Here is a 15305-nt window from a genome sequence, read left to right on the forward strand (position 1 = left end):
CACCACAACATGAAGAACCGTATTAAAGAGTTGTGGCATTAGGAAGATTGAGAACCACTGCTAGTGAAAGGTAGTAAGATATTTGAAAGTGTTTGATCACTTGTATCTTTAGAGAAAGTGAATGTTTGAATAAAGTTTATCTTTCTAAAAAAATTTTTTTTTTTGTTAATCCTCACCCGAGGGTATTTTAACATTGATTTTTGGGGAGAGTGGAAGAGAGAGGGAAAGACAGAGAGAAACATCAATGTGAGAGAAACACATCCACTGGTTGCCTCCAGGTTGGAGAGGAGTCTGCAACTGAGGTACGTGCCCTTGACCGGAATTGAACCCAGGACCCTTTGGTCTGCAGGCCAATACGACACTCTCTCCACTGAGCCAAACCAGCTAAGGCTAAAGTTTATGTTTTAAAAAAATGTATCTCTTAAAATGTTTAGGCTTTGTTGTATATATATTCATTATGGTCATATTTAGAAATCTGACTTTGAATGAAGACTTCTACGTAAGAAAGGTTATTATTTGAGTAGGGAAAACTTTACCGAAGAACATAAAATGTGAGATTTCTCAAACTAAGAAACATGAAATGGCCCTAGCCAGTTTGGCTCAGTGGATAGAGCGTGGGCCTGTGGACTGAAGGGTCCCAGGTTTGATTCCGGTCAAGGGCACATGCCCTGCCTGCGGGTTCGATCCCCAGTAGAGGGCATGCAGGAGGCAGCCAGTCAATGATTCTCTGTCATCATTGATGTTTCTCTCTCCCTCCCTCTCCCTTCCTCTCTGAAATCAATAAAAAAGAAACAAGAAACATGAAATGTTAAAAATTGGAAACATGGAGGCTTTCAGGACATCTCTATAGCTAACCTCAATCAACTTCAATCTCTCAGTCTTGTCTTGCTTCCTGGTTCAGTGGCTAAGCCAACTATTTTATCCTTTCTTATTTCTCTCCTGGACTCTCCCCATCTCCTCCTTGATTCTCCCCACCCTTAGCACTCCCATGTGAAATCTTCCTAGTTCTTTAAGGTCCAATCAGATACTGTATTTTCTACAATATTTTGTTTGACTCATTGCCAGCTAGAAGTACTCACCTTTGTTGAATTCTCATTGCATTAAACTTTTTGTAATATGGTTGTTTTAAAATATCCCTTATCTCCTATAGAACAGGAGTGGTATCTTTTCTGGGTTTTCTGTCTCCCAGAGTACTTTATACATACTAAATGCTTACAGGGTTTTGGGTTTAATTATTATGTAAATAGATTCAAGGTTCTACAAAGCAGTACTTCCTACAAGTGAATTGTTTAATAGGTTTACAGTTTTCCCTGAATCCTTTCTATGTACCCCTTAATGTGCATGGGATATTTGCTTTAGTCATTGCTGATAGATAACTTTTGATTTTGTCTTTCAGTCTTACCTCCAGTATTAGTGCCTCGTCATAATGAATTCAATCCACAACACAGCCTTTTGGTTCAGTTTAGAAACCTGAGCCACAATGAACCGCACATGCCACAAAATGCAACTTTTCCAGATTCCTTCCATCAGCCCAACAACACTCCTTTCCCCTTATCTCCAAATAGCCCCTATCCCCCTTCCCCTGCTAGCAGCACATATCCCAACTCCCCAGCAAGTTCTGGACCAGGAAGTCCATTTCAGCTCCCAGGTAAGAATTTATTTTATCGATACAAAAAAAATAATCCCTGAGGATCAACAATTATTATACTGATGACTCTCTGGATGAACTGTTCTTTGTCAAGATCTAGCTACTTTTGACTATATTCTTTGGTAATTGTTTGATTTACAGAAGAGTTTTAGATTTTATTTTGCCAAATATCATGTTTACATATTTTCATATAATTTATAATACTAAGTCCCGTTTATTGAGTGCCTTTTATATAACTGATGCTGTGATAAAAGACATTACATTAAACTTAATCTTCAGAACAGCATGTGAGATGATATTATTTCTGTTTAACAGATGGAAAAATAAATTGATACTAACTCCAAGAGTTTAAGTACCTTGCCTCAGGTCCCACAGCTAATAAATGTTAGGGGTTCAGACCCAAATTTCTTTGACTTGGAATGTTTGTGCTTTTTAAACTTTACTACTTTGTTTGTCAAATCATTTTATACTTTGGAAGGTTAAATTGAATTCCAGTTATCTTTAATTAGATGACTGGTTAACTGATTTACTTGGAGAAAGGTAAGTAGATTATAATTTATCCAGTTTCTAACTTTTGGTAATGTCATGTACAAACACATCTTATGTCACTCTGTGAAATATTTGAATGCCTAGTGCATGTGGAGTCATATGTAAGCATATTCTTTTTTAAAAGAAGAATTAAGTATCAACCCTTTAACTTGCTGTTATGTACTATTTGCAAAAGCTAATTTTCATACTTTGTCCTAGATTCAGTTGTTTTTTTTTAAATTTCTTTATTGGTTAAGGTATTACAAATGTGTCCTCATCCCCCCATTAACCCCCAACCTCCCCCCCTTGCCACTCATGTTCTCATCCCCCTGTTGTCCATGTCCATTGGTTTGGCTAATATGCATGCATACAAGTCCTTTGGTTGATCTCTTCCCCTTACCCTCACCCTCCCCTACTTTCCCTCTGGGGATTGATAGTCTGATCGCTGTTTCTCTGTCTTTGGATCTGTCCCTGTTCATCAGTCTATGCAGTTCTCTATATTCCACAAGTGAGTGAGATCATGTGGTATTTATCTTTCTCTGACTGGCTAATTTCACTTAGCATAATACTCTCCAGTTCCATTCATGCTGTTGCAAATGGCAAGAGTTCCTTCTTTTTTACCGCAGCATAGTATTCCATTGTGTAGATGTACCACAGTTTTTTCATCCACTCATCTGCTGATGGGCACTTAGGCTGTTTCCAAGTCTTAGCTATGGTAAATTGTGCTGCTATGAACATAGGGGTGCATATATCCTTTCTGATTGGTATTTCTTTAGATTCAGTTTTGATTGTATCTTTATCTCAAAATATTTCTTGTACAAACCTTGGGGTGAAAGAAAAATTACATTCAGTATTTATAGTTTCTGAGACAAAGAATTATAGCTGTAGCTTTGCAAAGAATTTCAGACATGAGTGTTGGAACTCAAAAGACTTTCTAGTAACATTCAGTTTCCTGAGAGAATTACCTAGCCATTAAATAGGGTACAACAGCCATTTTAGGACATTGCAAAAAATTAGACAATTGCTCTTAGTATTGATGGCAAATTTTGAAGCAGCATAGCTTTTTCCCCAGTTTTGAAAACAGTTTACAGTACGTGATGAGTTTAATAATTTAAAAGTGTCCGTAGATACATACCCTTACTAGGATAATCATCTCCTTCAGATTGATTTCCAGTTGTTGCAGTTTCTTGGAGCATATTATTCGAAGCAAATAAAGGCAAAGTTCTTGACCTTGAATTCTATGTTAGTGAATTTTAGCACTGATCTTACTATCCTGGATTGTCCCAAATATATGTGGACTTAGAGTAGGTAGGTTTTCGCTAGCTAATGGTTGTGTCTTTTTGTTTTTCCCTTGCCCTAAGATAGCATCTGCATTTTTGTGTGTCTGTGATACTCATTAATGAACCCTGCTTGTAAATTTACGAATTTTTAAATGCTTTTAGAATAACTTTGAGCAGGATGAAGACTTTATTCTTTGAGGACTTTAACTTGTCTCATTTTTTTCCTCTCAGCTGATACCCCTCCTCCTGCCTATATGCCACCAGATGATCAGATGGGTCAAGATAATTCCCAGCCTATGGATACAAGCAATAATATGATTCCTCAGATTATGCCCAGTATATCCAGCAGAGGTATATTTATTTTGCTGTTCTTACTCTTTTGTTTGTTTGTTTGCTTCTTTTTAACTTCTTGGCCACTTTTTAGAAACACCTTTCTTGAAGTATAATTTATATACCATAAAATTGACCTATTTTAAGTACATGAGTCAACAATTTTTATAAGTGTATAAAGTTTTACAACATTACCACAATGTAGTTTTAGAGCATTGTCATATCGCTTTAAAAATATCCATGGACCTGTTTTGTAGTCTATTCCCACTCCCAGATCCATCTTCACAGACCTTTTTTTTAAAAAATTATTTTTCAATAATAACTTAAAAATTATTTATTTTTTTATTGTCTAAAGTTTTACATATGTCTCCTTCTCCCCCCACCCCCCGTTTGAACCTTGCCCCCCTCCCTCCCCCCCAGCCATTTCCACCCGGGCAAGTCCCCACGGCCCCAGTGTCTGTCCATTGGTTATGCTAATATGCATGCGTACAAGTCCTTTGGTTGTTCTCTAATCCCCCCTCCCCTGCCATTTGTCTCTTCAGAGACCTTTTAATCTGTTTTCTATGTCTATAGATTTGCCTTTTCTAAGCATTTCATATAAATAGAATAACATATTGTATATTCTGTTGCACCTGACTTCTTTCACTTAGTATCATGTTTTTAAGGTTCATCCATGTTGTTGCATGTATCAGTAGTTCTTTTTTATTGAACAAGTATTCCATTATGCGTATGTACCACATTTTTTTTATCTGTTGACTAGGTGATGGACATATGAATTGTTTCCAGTTTTTGGTTAGTATAAACAATGCTGTTATGAACATTAGCATATAAGTCTTTGTGTGGACACTCTTTTTCTTTTTCTTGGGTAGATGCCAAAAGTGGAATTTCTGAGTCATATGGTAAATTAACTATTTAAGAAAAACTGCCAAGTTTCTCTAAACAGGCAGGACCATGAAGGTTCCAGTTTCTCCACATACTCTTAACACTAGTTATTTTTTTTATTATAGCCATTCTAGTGGGTGTAAAGTGTTATCTAACTGTGGTTTAATTTGCATTTCCCTAATGAATAATGTTGTTGAACATTTTTATGTACTTATTAACCATTCATGTATCTTCTTTGGTGAAATGTTTATTCAAATCTTTTGCCCATTTAAAAATTACATTGTTTGTCTTATTATTGAATTGTAATTGTTCTTTATACCTTCTGGACAGAAGTCCTTTATCAGATAAATAATTTGCAAATATTTTCTCAGTCTGTGGATTGTCTTTTTATTTTCTTATGGTTATCTTTTGAAGCACAAAGTTTTTAGTTTTGATAAGTCCAATTTAACAGTTTTTTTTTTCCTTTCTGGTGTTGCACCTGAGAAATTTTTTCTAAGCTAAAAGTTCTGTAGCTTAGCTCTTACATTTAAGTGTCTGATTCCTATTGAGTTAAGCTTTTTGTATGGTAAAGGTCTACTCATCTTTGTGCATGTAGATATCCACTTGGTTCTAACACTCAGTGTTTATTGAAAAGTGTATCATTTCTCCATTGAATTGCTTTGGTATTTTTTCAGTAATCAGTTGATCATAAGAGTTAGCATTGCCCTGACTGGTGAAGATTAAAAAAAAATAGATAAATAGATCAAAAGAACAGAAGAGAGAACCCAGAAATGGACCCACATAAATATAATTAACTGATCTTTGACAAAGGAGCAAGGGCAATAATGGAGAAAAGTTCATCTTTTCAACAAATGATATAAGAACAATTAACATTCATATGTAAAAAAATTAATCTAGAGACAGACTTTACACCCTTCACCAAAATCATCTCAAAAGGAATCACAGACCTCAATGTAAAACATAAAACTATAAAAATTCTATAAAAGAACATAGGAGAAAATGTAGGTCTGAATAAGGTAATGCATTTTTAAATACAATATCAAGGCATGATCCATGAAAGAAATAAGACCCTGGCTGGTTCGTTCAGTGGTTAGAGCATTGGCCCTCAGACCAAAGGGTCTTGGCTTTAATTCCTGGTCAAGGACATGTACCTCAGTTGCAGGTTCAATCCCAGGCCTCGGGTTAGGGTGAGCACGGGAGGCATACAGTTGGTGTTTCTTTCTCTCTCTCCCCACTCCTCTCTCCCCCCGCCCCCTCCCTCCCTCCCACTTCCTCCCACTGCCTCTGAAAATCAATGGAAAAATATCCTCACTCCTTGGGTGAGGATAAAAAAAAAAGAAGTAATCAATAAGCTGGACTTCAATAAAAATTAAAAACTTCCTATATACAAAAGACACTGTAAAGGCAATGAGAAGACAAGCCACAGACTGGGAGAAAATATTTGCAAACGACATATCTGATAAAGAACTGTTATCCAAAATATACAAAGAACTCTAAAACTCAACAAGAAAATGAACAACCCAATTAAACAAAATGGGTCAAGGACATAACAGACACCTCACCGAAGATAAACACATGGTAAATAAATATATGAAAAGATGCTCCATATCTATGCCATTTCTTAAGAGTCGTGTTTTTATGTGTGTTATATGTGTTTGTGATCATATAAAAAGACTGTATGTCACATTATGTTTTTCTAGGCGCTCCATGTTTCTAAAAAGAGTTGAATTTCAGGCTCCGCATAGTATTATTAATATCTGAATAATGTCTGCTTTTTCAAGGTTTAGAATTTACCAAGGAATTTGGTCATACTAACGTGCTTGTAATTTATAGAATCTGCTTTCAGTTAGAGCAAAATGTCTTAGATCATGAATTTTTGGATTTGAATTCCTACATCTCTACTTATTTGCTTTGCAACTTAGGGTAGCTTTTTAAATTTTCTAAACCTACGTTTCTCCATTTGTAAATAGAATATTTACAAAGGGATTATTAGCATATTGATTGAATTAGACAATATTTGTGATGAACTTAGCATGTAGCATAGGTAATAATAAATGGTATTACCTTCCTTCTGAGAATATGGACAGTATTTATCCCAACAATCATTTTCCTTTTGTTCTTTCTCCTGGTTCCCCAGAAACCAGACAGTGCCATTTGATAGTATTGTATGTTAGGTGTTCCTTGGAGTACAGTTTGTCTAAGCCAAACAACTGAAATCACTTTAGAGCAGCGGTTCTCAACCTGTGGGTTGCGGCCCCTTTGGGGCTCGAACGATCCTTTCACAGGGGTCGCCTAAGACCATCGGAAAACACATATATAATTACATATTGTTTTTGTGATTAATCACTATGCTTTAATTATGTTCAATTTGTAACAATGAAAATACATCCTGCATATCAGATATTTACATTATGATTCATAACAATAGCAAAATTAAAGTTATGAAGTAGCAACGAAAATAATTTTATGGTTGGGGGTCACCACAACATGAGGAACTGTATTAAGGGTCATGGCATTAGGAAGGTTGAGAACCACTGCTTTAGAGGAATTGGCACGGAAGTCTTCTCACTCTTACAGATGTCTTTTTTCACCAACTTTCTTCCCCTTTCAGTCATATTTTGTGTTTTTTCTTTGACAGAGAGGTAACAAAAGGAAAATCAGAGTTAAACTGCAATGCTTTGAGTCATCAGTTAACAATATATCCTTTGCCTTGAGCAGAGGCAAAGCTTTTCTTTTTCTTCTTCTCATCCTAACTAAAATTGTCTTTTCAGTTTTGCTTAGCAGTTTTTCCCTACAATCTTCTGCTCATTCTTGGCTCTAGCTTTCCTGATACTATTCTTATAACTTCCTGTTACTCATTTGTATGTGTCTTTGATTATGGGCCCCTTCTTGTTCCATTTTTGTATAAACTTATTTAAAATCTGAGCTGTTAGGATTTCATTTTATGAGAAGACAAGCGACAGACTGGGAGAAAATATTGTTTTCTGTTTCTCCTCATCTGAATTCTTTGCAATTGAATAATCAGAATTAAATTTTAAAAGTTAACCAGTTCCTTTGCACTGCCTACATAGGCCATGTGACCATTCTTAAGTTTTTATCATATGTTTATCCCTGCTTTTAAAAAAATATATATTTTTTAATTGATTTCAGAGAGGAAGGGAGAGGGAGAGATTGAAACATCAATGAGAGAGAATCATTCATCAGCTGCCTCCTGCACGCCCCCTACTGGGGATCAAGCCCACAGTCTGGTCATGTTCCCTGATCTGGAACCACACCTGGGACTCTTCAGTCCACAGCCCAATGCTCTTCACTGAGCCAAACCAGCTAGGGCAGCCGTGGGCAAACTACGGCCCGCGGGCCGGATCCGGCCCGTTTGAAATGAATAAAACTATTGAAAAAAAAGACCGTACCATTTTATGTAACGATGTTTACTTTGAATTTATATTAGTTCACACAAACACTCCATCCATGCTTTTGTTCCGGCCCTCCGGTCCAGTTTAAGAACCCATTGTGGCCCTCGAGTCAAAAAGTTTGCCCACCCCTGAGCTAGGGCTATCCCTGCTGTTTTAAAAGAAAATTGAGGGTCCATGACTCCTGCCTGATTACAGCTCCAAGACACACACCCTACTAGCACTGTAGGAAGAGCTTCCACGCCCCTCCCACCCACTGTGTCCATTATGAATTATTGACTTTTACATGAGTGAGAATTTGGTCAGTACAAATGGATACTCCTTAACTTATAATAAACCCATTGAAAATTGAAAATATTTTAAGAAAGCATTTAATACGCCTAGCCTATCATGTAGGTAGTCATTTAATTTGTGCCAAAAAAAAAAAATTTTTATTTTTTCTTTCCAATCTGTATACCTTTTATTTCCTTTTCTTGTCTTGGTGCATTAGCTAGGACTTCTAATACGATGTTGAAAAGGAGTGGTGAGAACATCCTCCTTATTACTGCTAATCTTAGCAAAAGCTTCTAGTTTTTCACCATTAAGTATGTATGATGTTAGCTTTAGGTTTTTTTGTAAATGTTTTTTATTAAGTTGAGGAAGTTCCCCTCTCTTCTGGTTTATTGAGTGTCTCACTTAGTTTTTTTAGTTCAGGTTTTTGTTTAATATAATTTTATAGATTCTGGTATAGTTAAATCTTTTAGGATGCTGAAACAGGTTTGTCATTGCAAATTTAAACCTGGATTAGATCCTGCTAGGAAAACAACTTAAAATGTGATATTGGCTATCCTTGTATTTGTATAATTTTTAAAATTGTCATATTCAAGGCATTTTGGAGTTTTTTGGATACAGACTCAAAGCTAGGAAGGACAGTGAGACTAAGTGAAATACCCGAAAATTTTCTTTTTCATATAGTTCTTGGTTTGGGTTAGAGGGAAGCATCTAAAGAATCTGGAGTTTTAGACTCATTAAATATTTTTTCTGTTTGGTTTGTTCACAGATGTTCAGCCTGTTGCCTATGAAGAGCCCAAACATTGGTGTTCAATTGTTTACTATGAATTAAACAATCGTGTTGGGGAAGCTTTTCATGCGTCTTCTACTAGTGTGTTAGTAGATGGATTCACAGACCCTTCAAATAACAAAAGTAGATTCTGTTTGGGGTTGTTGTCAAACGTTAATCGTAATTCGACGATTGAAAACACTAGGAGACATATTGGAAAAGGTAATTTTGTTATTTCCCTACATTCACTTGAAGTGTGTTTTTGTTGTGCTTTCTGTGTCCCATGCATTGTGTAAGTTGCTGGAGCATACAAAGCTTAAGGCGTAGTCTTTGCCCTCAAGTTGCAGGTGTTGAAGTAAAGACATAATCGGTCCTCTTTATCCTGCTTGGTTGTTCTTCATAGTACTTAGGGTTTGAAAGAATATTACTTCTATGTTTATATTTTTAAATATTTTTCTGACTACACTATAAGCTTTACAGAAATTTGCATTATTTACAACATCTTCAGCAGCTAGAACAGTGCCTGACTCATAGTAAATATACAACAAATATTTGTGGAATAAAGGAATGCTATGGAAGGATTAGGGTTTTATTATTATGATATTTATGGAGTATTTGGGGTTGAGATGACATATAGGAATTTCCATAATGTTGGAGGAAAAGGGTTACAGGTAGGAAATACAGTTTGAGTGATATAAATCTTCCATAGCTTCACCATCACTCCTTCCACTTTTTAATTCAAGTAATAAGATTTATTTATTATTTGTCCTACAAGACAGTTGCCATAACAAGCAAAGAACTTCTCACACTGCAGTGAAATGTCAGAGTCTCTTTTATCAAGTGGTCAGAAAAGAAGTCTGTCCCGGGTAGAGTGTGTATTGCCTCTTTCTTAAGAACTTCTGTTTTTATCACTTAATGCTTTTTTGACTTGAGAAAATCTTAGTCCAAATACTGAACAAGAGTAAATAAATTGTAATGCAATTTCTTACAGAAAAGATTCAGAAAAATACTATGGCCAAAAATAAATTGAAAAGAAAGTTTCCATTCTCTTTTGACTTTAGCCAACTTGATTTTTTCAGTGAAATGCCTCATTTCTATGCATTATTCTCACTATAGTAGAATAATTCAAGAGAAATCTACTTTGTGAATTCTAGAATTGGTTTTCCCTTTCCCCCCAGCATATATAGTTCTAGGACCCTTTCTTCTAAGGGTCATCTTTATTTGCTCAGAAAAGAAAAGTTTTTAATGTCTCAGTTTAATACATGTCTCTGACTCATGGGTGTGCAGAGGTATGTATGTACAAGGATGATCTTTTTAGCACTGTTTGCAGTAGTAAAAAGTTGAGAACAACTCCAGCTTTAGCTGTATAATTTGAATTTTTAATATTGTAACTATGTTCATACTTATTTATATTAAATACCAAAAATATTTTTAATTTTTTTATTTATTTTAATCTCTTAAAAATTTATTGATTTGAGAGAAAGAGAGAGACATCGATTTGTCATTCCATTTATTTATGCATTTGTTGGTTGATTCTTACATGTGGCCTGACTGGTGTTCAAACCCACAACCTTGGTGTATGGGATCAATGCTCTAACCAACTGAGCTACCTTGCCAGGGCCAAAAATATTATTTTAAAGAAAAGGTAAATCTGCCATTTACAGGCCCTTTTGTGGCCTGAATGTACACATATGCCTTAGGGTTTTTGGTGAGTGTGTGGCTTTTTAATGTTACTCTTCCCTCCATTAGCAAAAGGAGTGCAAAACTCTTTGCCAAATGGCTCTGTTGATAGTTGATAGCACCAAGCGTGCCTTTGAAAGGACTCATCATAAGGTACCTTTTGTCTTTTTCTTCTGTTGCTTTCTCTCGTAGAGATAACTGATTGTTGGAAAGGGGAAAAGCCATAGGAATTGATAACCTCTTATGCTGCCAACTTGAGTCCTAAGTGTCAGTTACTTGAGGACAGTTTTAGATTTATGTAGACATTAACCTCTTGATTATTTGTGGCAGTGTAAGGCCATCTAGTGGTACCTTCTATCTAAAGACTGGGGAGTTTGCTATAGATCAGTGGGAGTTCTTGGTTGCATCTCATACAGCCTCTTTGGTTCCATTATACTGCTTTGTTGACTCTTGTAATGCCTGTCTTTTTAAGGTGTTCATCTGTACTATGTTGGTGGAGAGGTGTATGCAGAGTGTCTCAGCGATAGCAGCATATTTGTACAGAGTAGGAACTGCAACTTTCATCACGGCTTTCATCCTACCACTGTCTGTAAGATTCCCAGCAGCTGCAGCCTCAAAATTTTTAACAATCAAGAATTTGCACAGCTTCTGGCTCAGTCTGTCAATCATGGGTTTGAGGCAGTATATGAGCTCACCAAAATGTGTACAATTCGAATGAGTTTTGTCAAGGTAAGTGGGTTGTGACCTGTAACTTAATTTGAGTCATTGTGAATATGTATATTATATGTCTGTAGAATATAATTTTTAAAAAGTCATTATTAAATGAAAGGTGGTAATTTTGACCTGATTTAATAGGGTTTTAAATGAAATTCTTAAATCTATAACTTTGACCACATGATAGGTCTGTGATTTTATTTTATAAACCAAACATTATAAAATGCATGATACTAATTTTGATGATGAATAGGGGCTGAGTTTATAAAGAATTTAAGTTAAAGGCTAAATTGCTAGAGAGCATTTTAAAATACATATGTATTTTTATTGATTTTAGAGAGAGGGAGAGGGAGAGAGAGATAGAAACCTCAATGATGAGAGAGAATCATTGATCAGCTGCCTCCTTCATGCTCCACATTGGAGATCCAACCCACAAGCTGGGCTCTGACTGGGAATTGACCATGACTTTTTTGTAGGTCAACACTCAACCACTGAGCAACCTTGGCCGGGCGAGAACATTTAATATTAGCATTTCTTTTAAAGTTCCCTAGTCTTAACAATTTAAATTATTATTAGCTCCCATTAGAGTAACTTAAAGGATTCTTTGGGATATTAAAATTATTTTCCTTGTACCTAAGTTCTGTTATTGAGAATTTGTAAAGTTTAAAGAAGTTTTCAAATTTATCATTTACTCTTGACCAGATTTTATTGGCAATCCAAAGATGATGATGGTTCATGAACAAAATTTGGAAAGAATTTTAGTGATATAATTAAGCAACCTGTATTTGGTCCTTATGGATTTAGCCCAAGAGCAACTGTCAAATGCTGTGTGGGGGTGTTTTCTTTTTGGCATTCAGTCCCACAGTCCAGTGCTTCCTTGCTGCTTCGTTATAGGTCTGTCATAAGCATCAGTTTATCAGTAGCCTTGAAGGTCCTCATTCCCTCCCTACTGTAGAAACCTGACTTTTGCATATTTAATTTTGTCTGCCCATTCCTGTTCTGTTCCTCTGCACCATCACTCTGCTCCCCCTATCCCGTGCCCTCTCCCCCATGTGCCTCCCCCCCCACCACCACCACCACTGGATCCCCACCCTACTTTTCCTGGGCCAGGACTACTGTAAGTGGTAAAGCAGAGAGTTTGATAAATCAGGGCAAGTAAAAGTGAGAAAATTTTAATCATTGTCTGGAGTTTTAGAATAAAGTGTTCTAGCTCAGTTCATCCCAGCAATTTCCCATTTTAAAGGATAATTGATATGTGATTGCCACTTAAATTATACTTGCATGCCTTGATCAGATCTACAATGCCTTATTTGATTAAAAGATTAAAACCTGGAAGCAAAAAATTTTGGTGACAAAATCCGATGTGAACTTATATGAGGCTATTTATATGTTTTATTTATCCCTTTAAATTAAAATGTATCTCACTGAAGAAATATTAATTTTTAAATTATGAGATACTGCACTTTAGAAAGTATTAACTTTATAAAATTAAATAAAGAAATCTGAAATAATTTGTTCCAGGGGTTTCTATTAATGGAATTATGTTATTAAAAATGCATATATCTTTCAATAATGCAGCTATTGTGTTGATTTTAACTCCATGGTGAATGCTGATAGGTTTTGTAATTTTTTTTTAAAGTACATTCTGCATATGTCTACTGTTAAAGTATCTTTTTGTTAGTGCCCTAAAATTGGTTTCAACTGGTTCATTTCCACAGGGCTGGGGAGCAGAATATCACCGGCAGGATGTTACCAGCACCCCATGTTGGATTGAGATTCATCTTCATGGGCCTCTTCAGTGGCTGGATAAAGTCCTTACTCAGATGGGCTCCCCTCTGAACCCCATATCTTCTGTTTCATAGTGCAGAGTATTCTCTTCAATTATGTTATTAGTGGACTTGTTTTAATTTTAGGGAAACTTTCAGTACAGATACTGTGAGCTTACATGGAAAACAGCTTTTTTTTTTTTTTTTTTTTTTTTACGTAATTGTGACCAATACATTTGTATTTTGTGATGAATCTACATTTGTTTGTATTAATGTTCACGTGATTAACTTTCAAAACTGTTGTGAAAGATGCAGAAAAATTATGCCCCAGTTCAAAAGTTTGGCATTAATCTTAAACTGGAACATACTTTTGCCTTATTATGTCAACAAATATTTTTGTTAAAATGTTTTTGAAAAAGTAAAAAACAACACATAATGAAAAATTATAATTGTATAATAAGAGGGTATACAGTGAAAAGTCTTTCCTTTGATTCTTGATCCTTAAGAAGCTATACTTTGACCAGTTTCTGTGTCCCACCAACTTTTAAAAAGTCTAATTCATTGTCCTATAAAAGCATATGGTAGGGACTTAAGAGAAACTATAAAAAAGAATCTTGTATTTGAAGGAACACTATGTACTGCTGTAACAAGCAGTGTCCAGTAAGAGCAAAGTGATAGTTTTCTAGATGACATCATAACATTTACACTTAATACAGCTAACTGTTTGTCAGTGTATTGTGACTTCACTCAGTATATCTTTTGTAAAACATTTCTTTTAAAAAAATTATTGCCAACAACAGGTCTCCAGTATGTGTCATTTACTCAGAACATGCCATAAGTACTACTTTATAGCTAGCGACAGCGCATGCACGGCCTTGGTCAGCTGTGTTGCTGCTTTCGGCCAGTGTTGCAAGGACTCTAATTTTGACATGCATTAATCTTTTATTTTGCACTTTGATGGGTGACAGTTTTTAGTGTAATCTTTTGTGAAACACACTCAAGTGACTTGGACTTACATGCTCATCCTTACTTCCTTGGTACCCCTTTTGTATTAACAAACACTGCAATTTATAGATTACAGTTGTAGGAAGTTATAATTTTTTTTTTTTTTTTTTTTTTAGCTTTTGTTGTATTTTCAGCCTAGATTATAATACTGTTGTTCTGTAACCCCAGCGTAAGGTGCCTTTTTAATTCCAGTTTTATGGATGTTTTTAGTATTGAAAAGTCATATACTTATTAATCCCATTGCTCTTATTACACCAGTCTCCCCATGCAGGGAGACTGCTATAGCCATAGAAGCCTCTTCAGTCTAGCCCCGAGGTTGGGGGCACTGGTGATAGCTAAGTGAATCAGCAGTGGTGGTTGAGATAGCTGATTTAAAAACTTCATGTGTCAAAGAACACAGACTGTTCTGTCAGTTACCATGCATGCTCTTTTTACATTTTTTTTTTAGTACCTATGTGAATGCTAATCACCAAGAACACAATTCTCAGAAAGGGAAGACATGAAAACCCTAAAATAGCCATTTAATCAGTCATGCTCAAAGGGTTTGGATAAAAGACTCTACCCATTTTTCTATGGAGCAGTCAGATGGACACTTAGTTATGGCATGAGAACAAAGATATTATTTTGAAAAATGTGACCTAATTTACCTATCAGAAACAGCTTATTTTCTGGTGTCTTGTAGTACTATATGGAGCTATGTCAGTTTTGTGTTTAAAATGTTCATTTGGTTTGACTTTCTACTTGACCCTTTCTGCTTTTGTGAGGAAGTAAATACGTTTTTTGAGGAAAGGAGAATGTGATTCTTTTTGTTCTCTGTGACATTATTTATTGCTTTTACAAAGTGCAACCAGTGGATGGTTTTAGTTCTTTCAGATGACGTGCCTTCCATGTGCTTCAGCTCACAGCCCTTTGCTGGGTGAGAGGATACTTTCTGACAGTCCCCTGAGCCTTAAACATACGTTTTCCATGACATACATTATCAGTCTTCTGTAATTGTGTCAGCCATCTGAAAGAGGATACTAT

At 35.7% G+C, this 15305-nt stretch overlaps 1 protein-coding gene across 1 annotated transcript in view; it reads left to right on the top strand.

Moving 5' to 3' along the window:
• Positions 1-15071, top strand: part of SMAD5 (SMAD family member 5) — a 39566-nt gene extending 24495 nt beyond the window's left edge. The window contains exons 3-7 of the mRNA XM_081092035.1: positions 1397-1648; positions 3688-3807; positions 9118-9339; positions 11270-11526; positions 13230-15071. Coding sequence (XP_080948161.1) covers positions 1397-1648; positions 3688-3807; positions 9118-9339; positions 11270-11526; positions 13230-13373 — 995 coding nt within the window. The 3' untranslated portion in view covers positions 13374-15071. The remainder of the gene's footprint in view (positions 1-1396; positions 1649-3687; positions 3808-9117; positions 9340-11269; positions 11527-13229) is intronic.
• Positions 15072-15305: the final 234 nt, after the last annotated feature.

Source organism: Myotis nattereri, assembly GCF_964212035.1.
Source record: "Myotis nattereri genome assembly, chromosome: 5".
Taxonomy (NCBI): domain Eukaryota; kingdom Metazoa; phylum Chordata; class Mammalia; order Chiroptera; family Vespertilionidae; genus Myotis; species Myotis nattereri.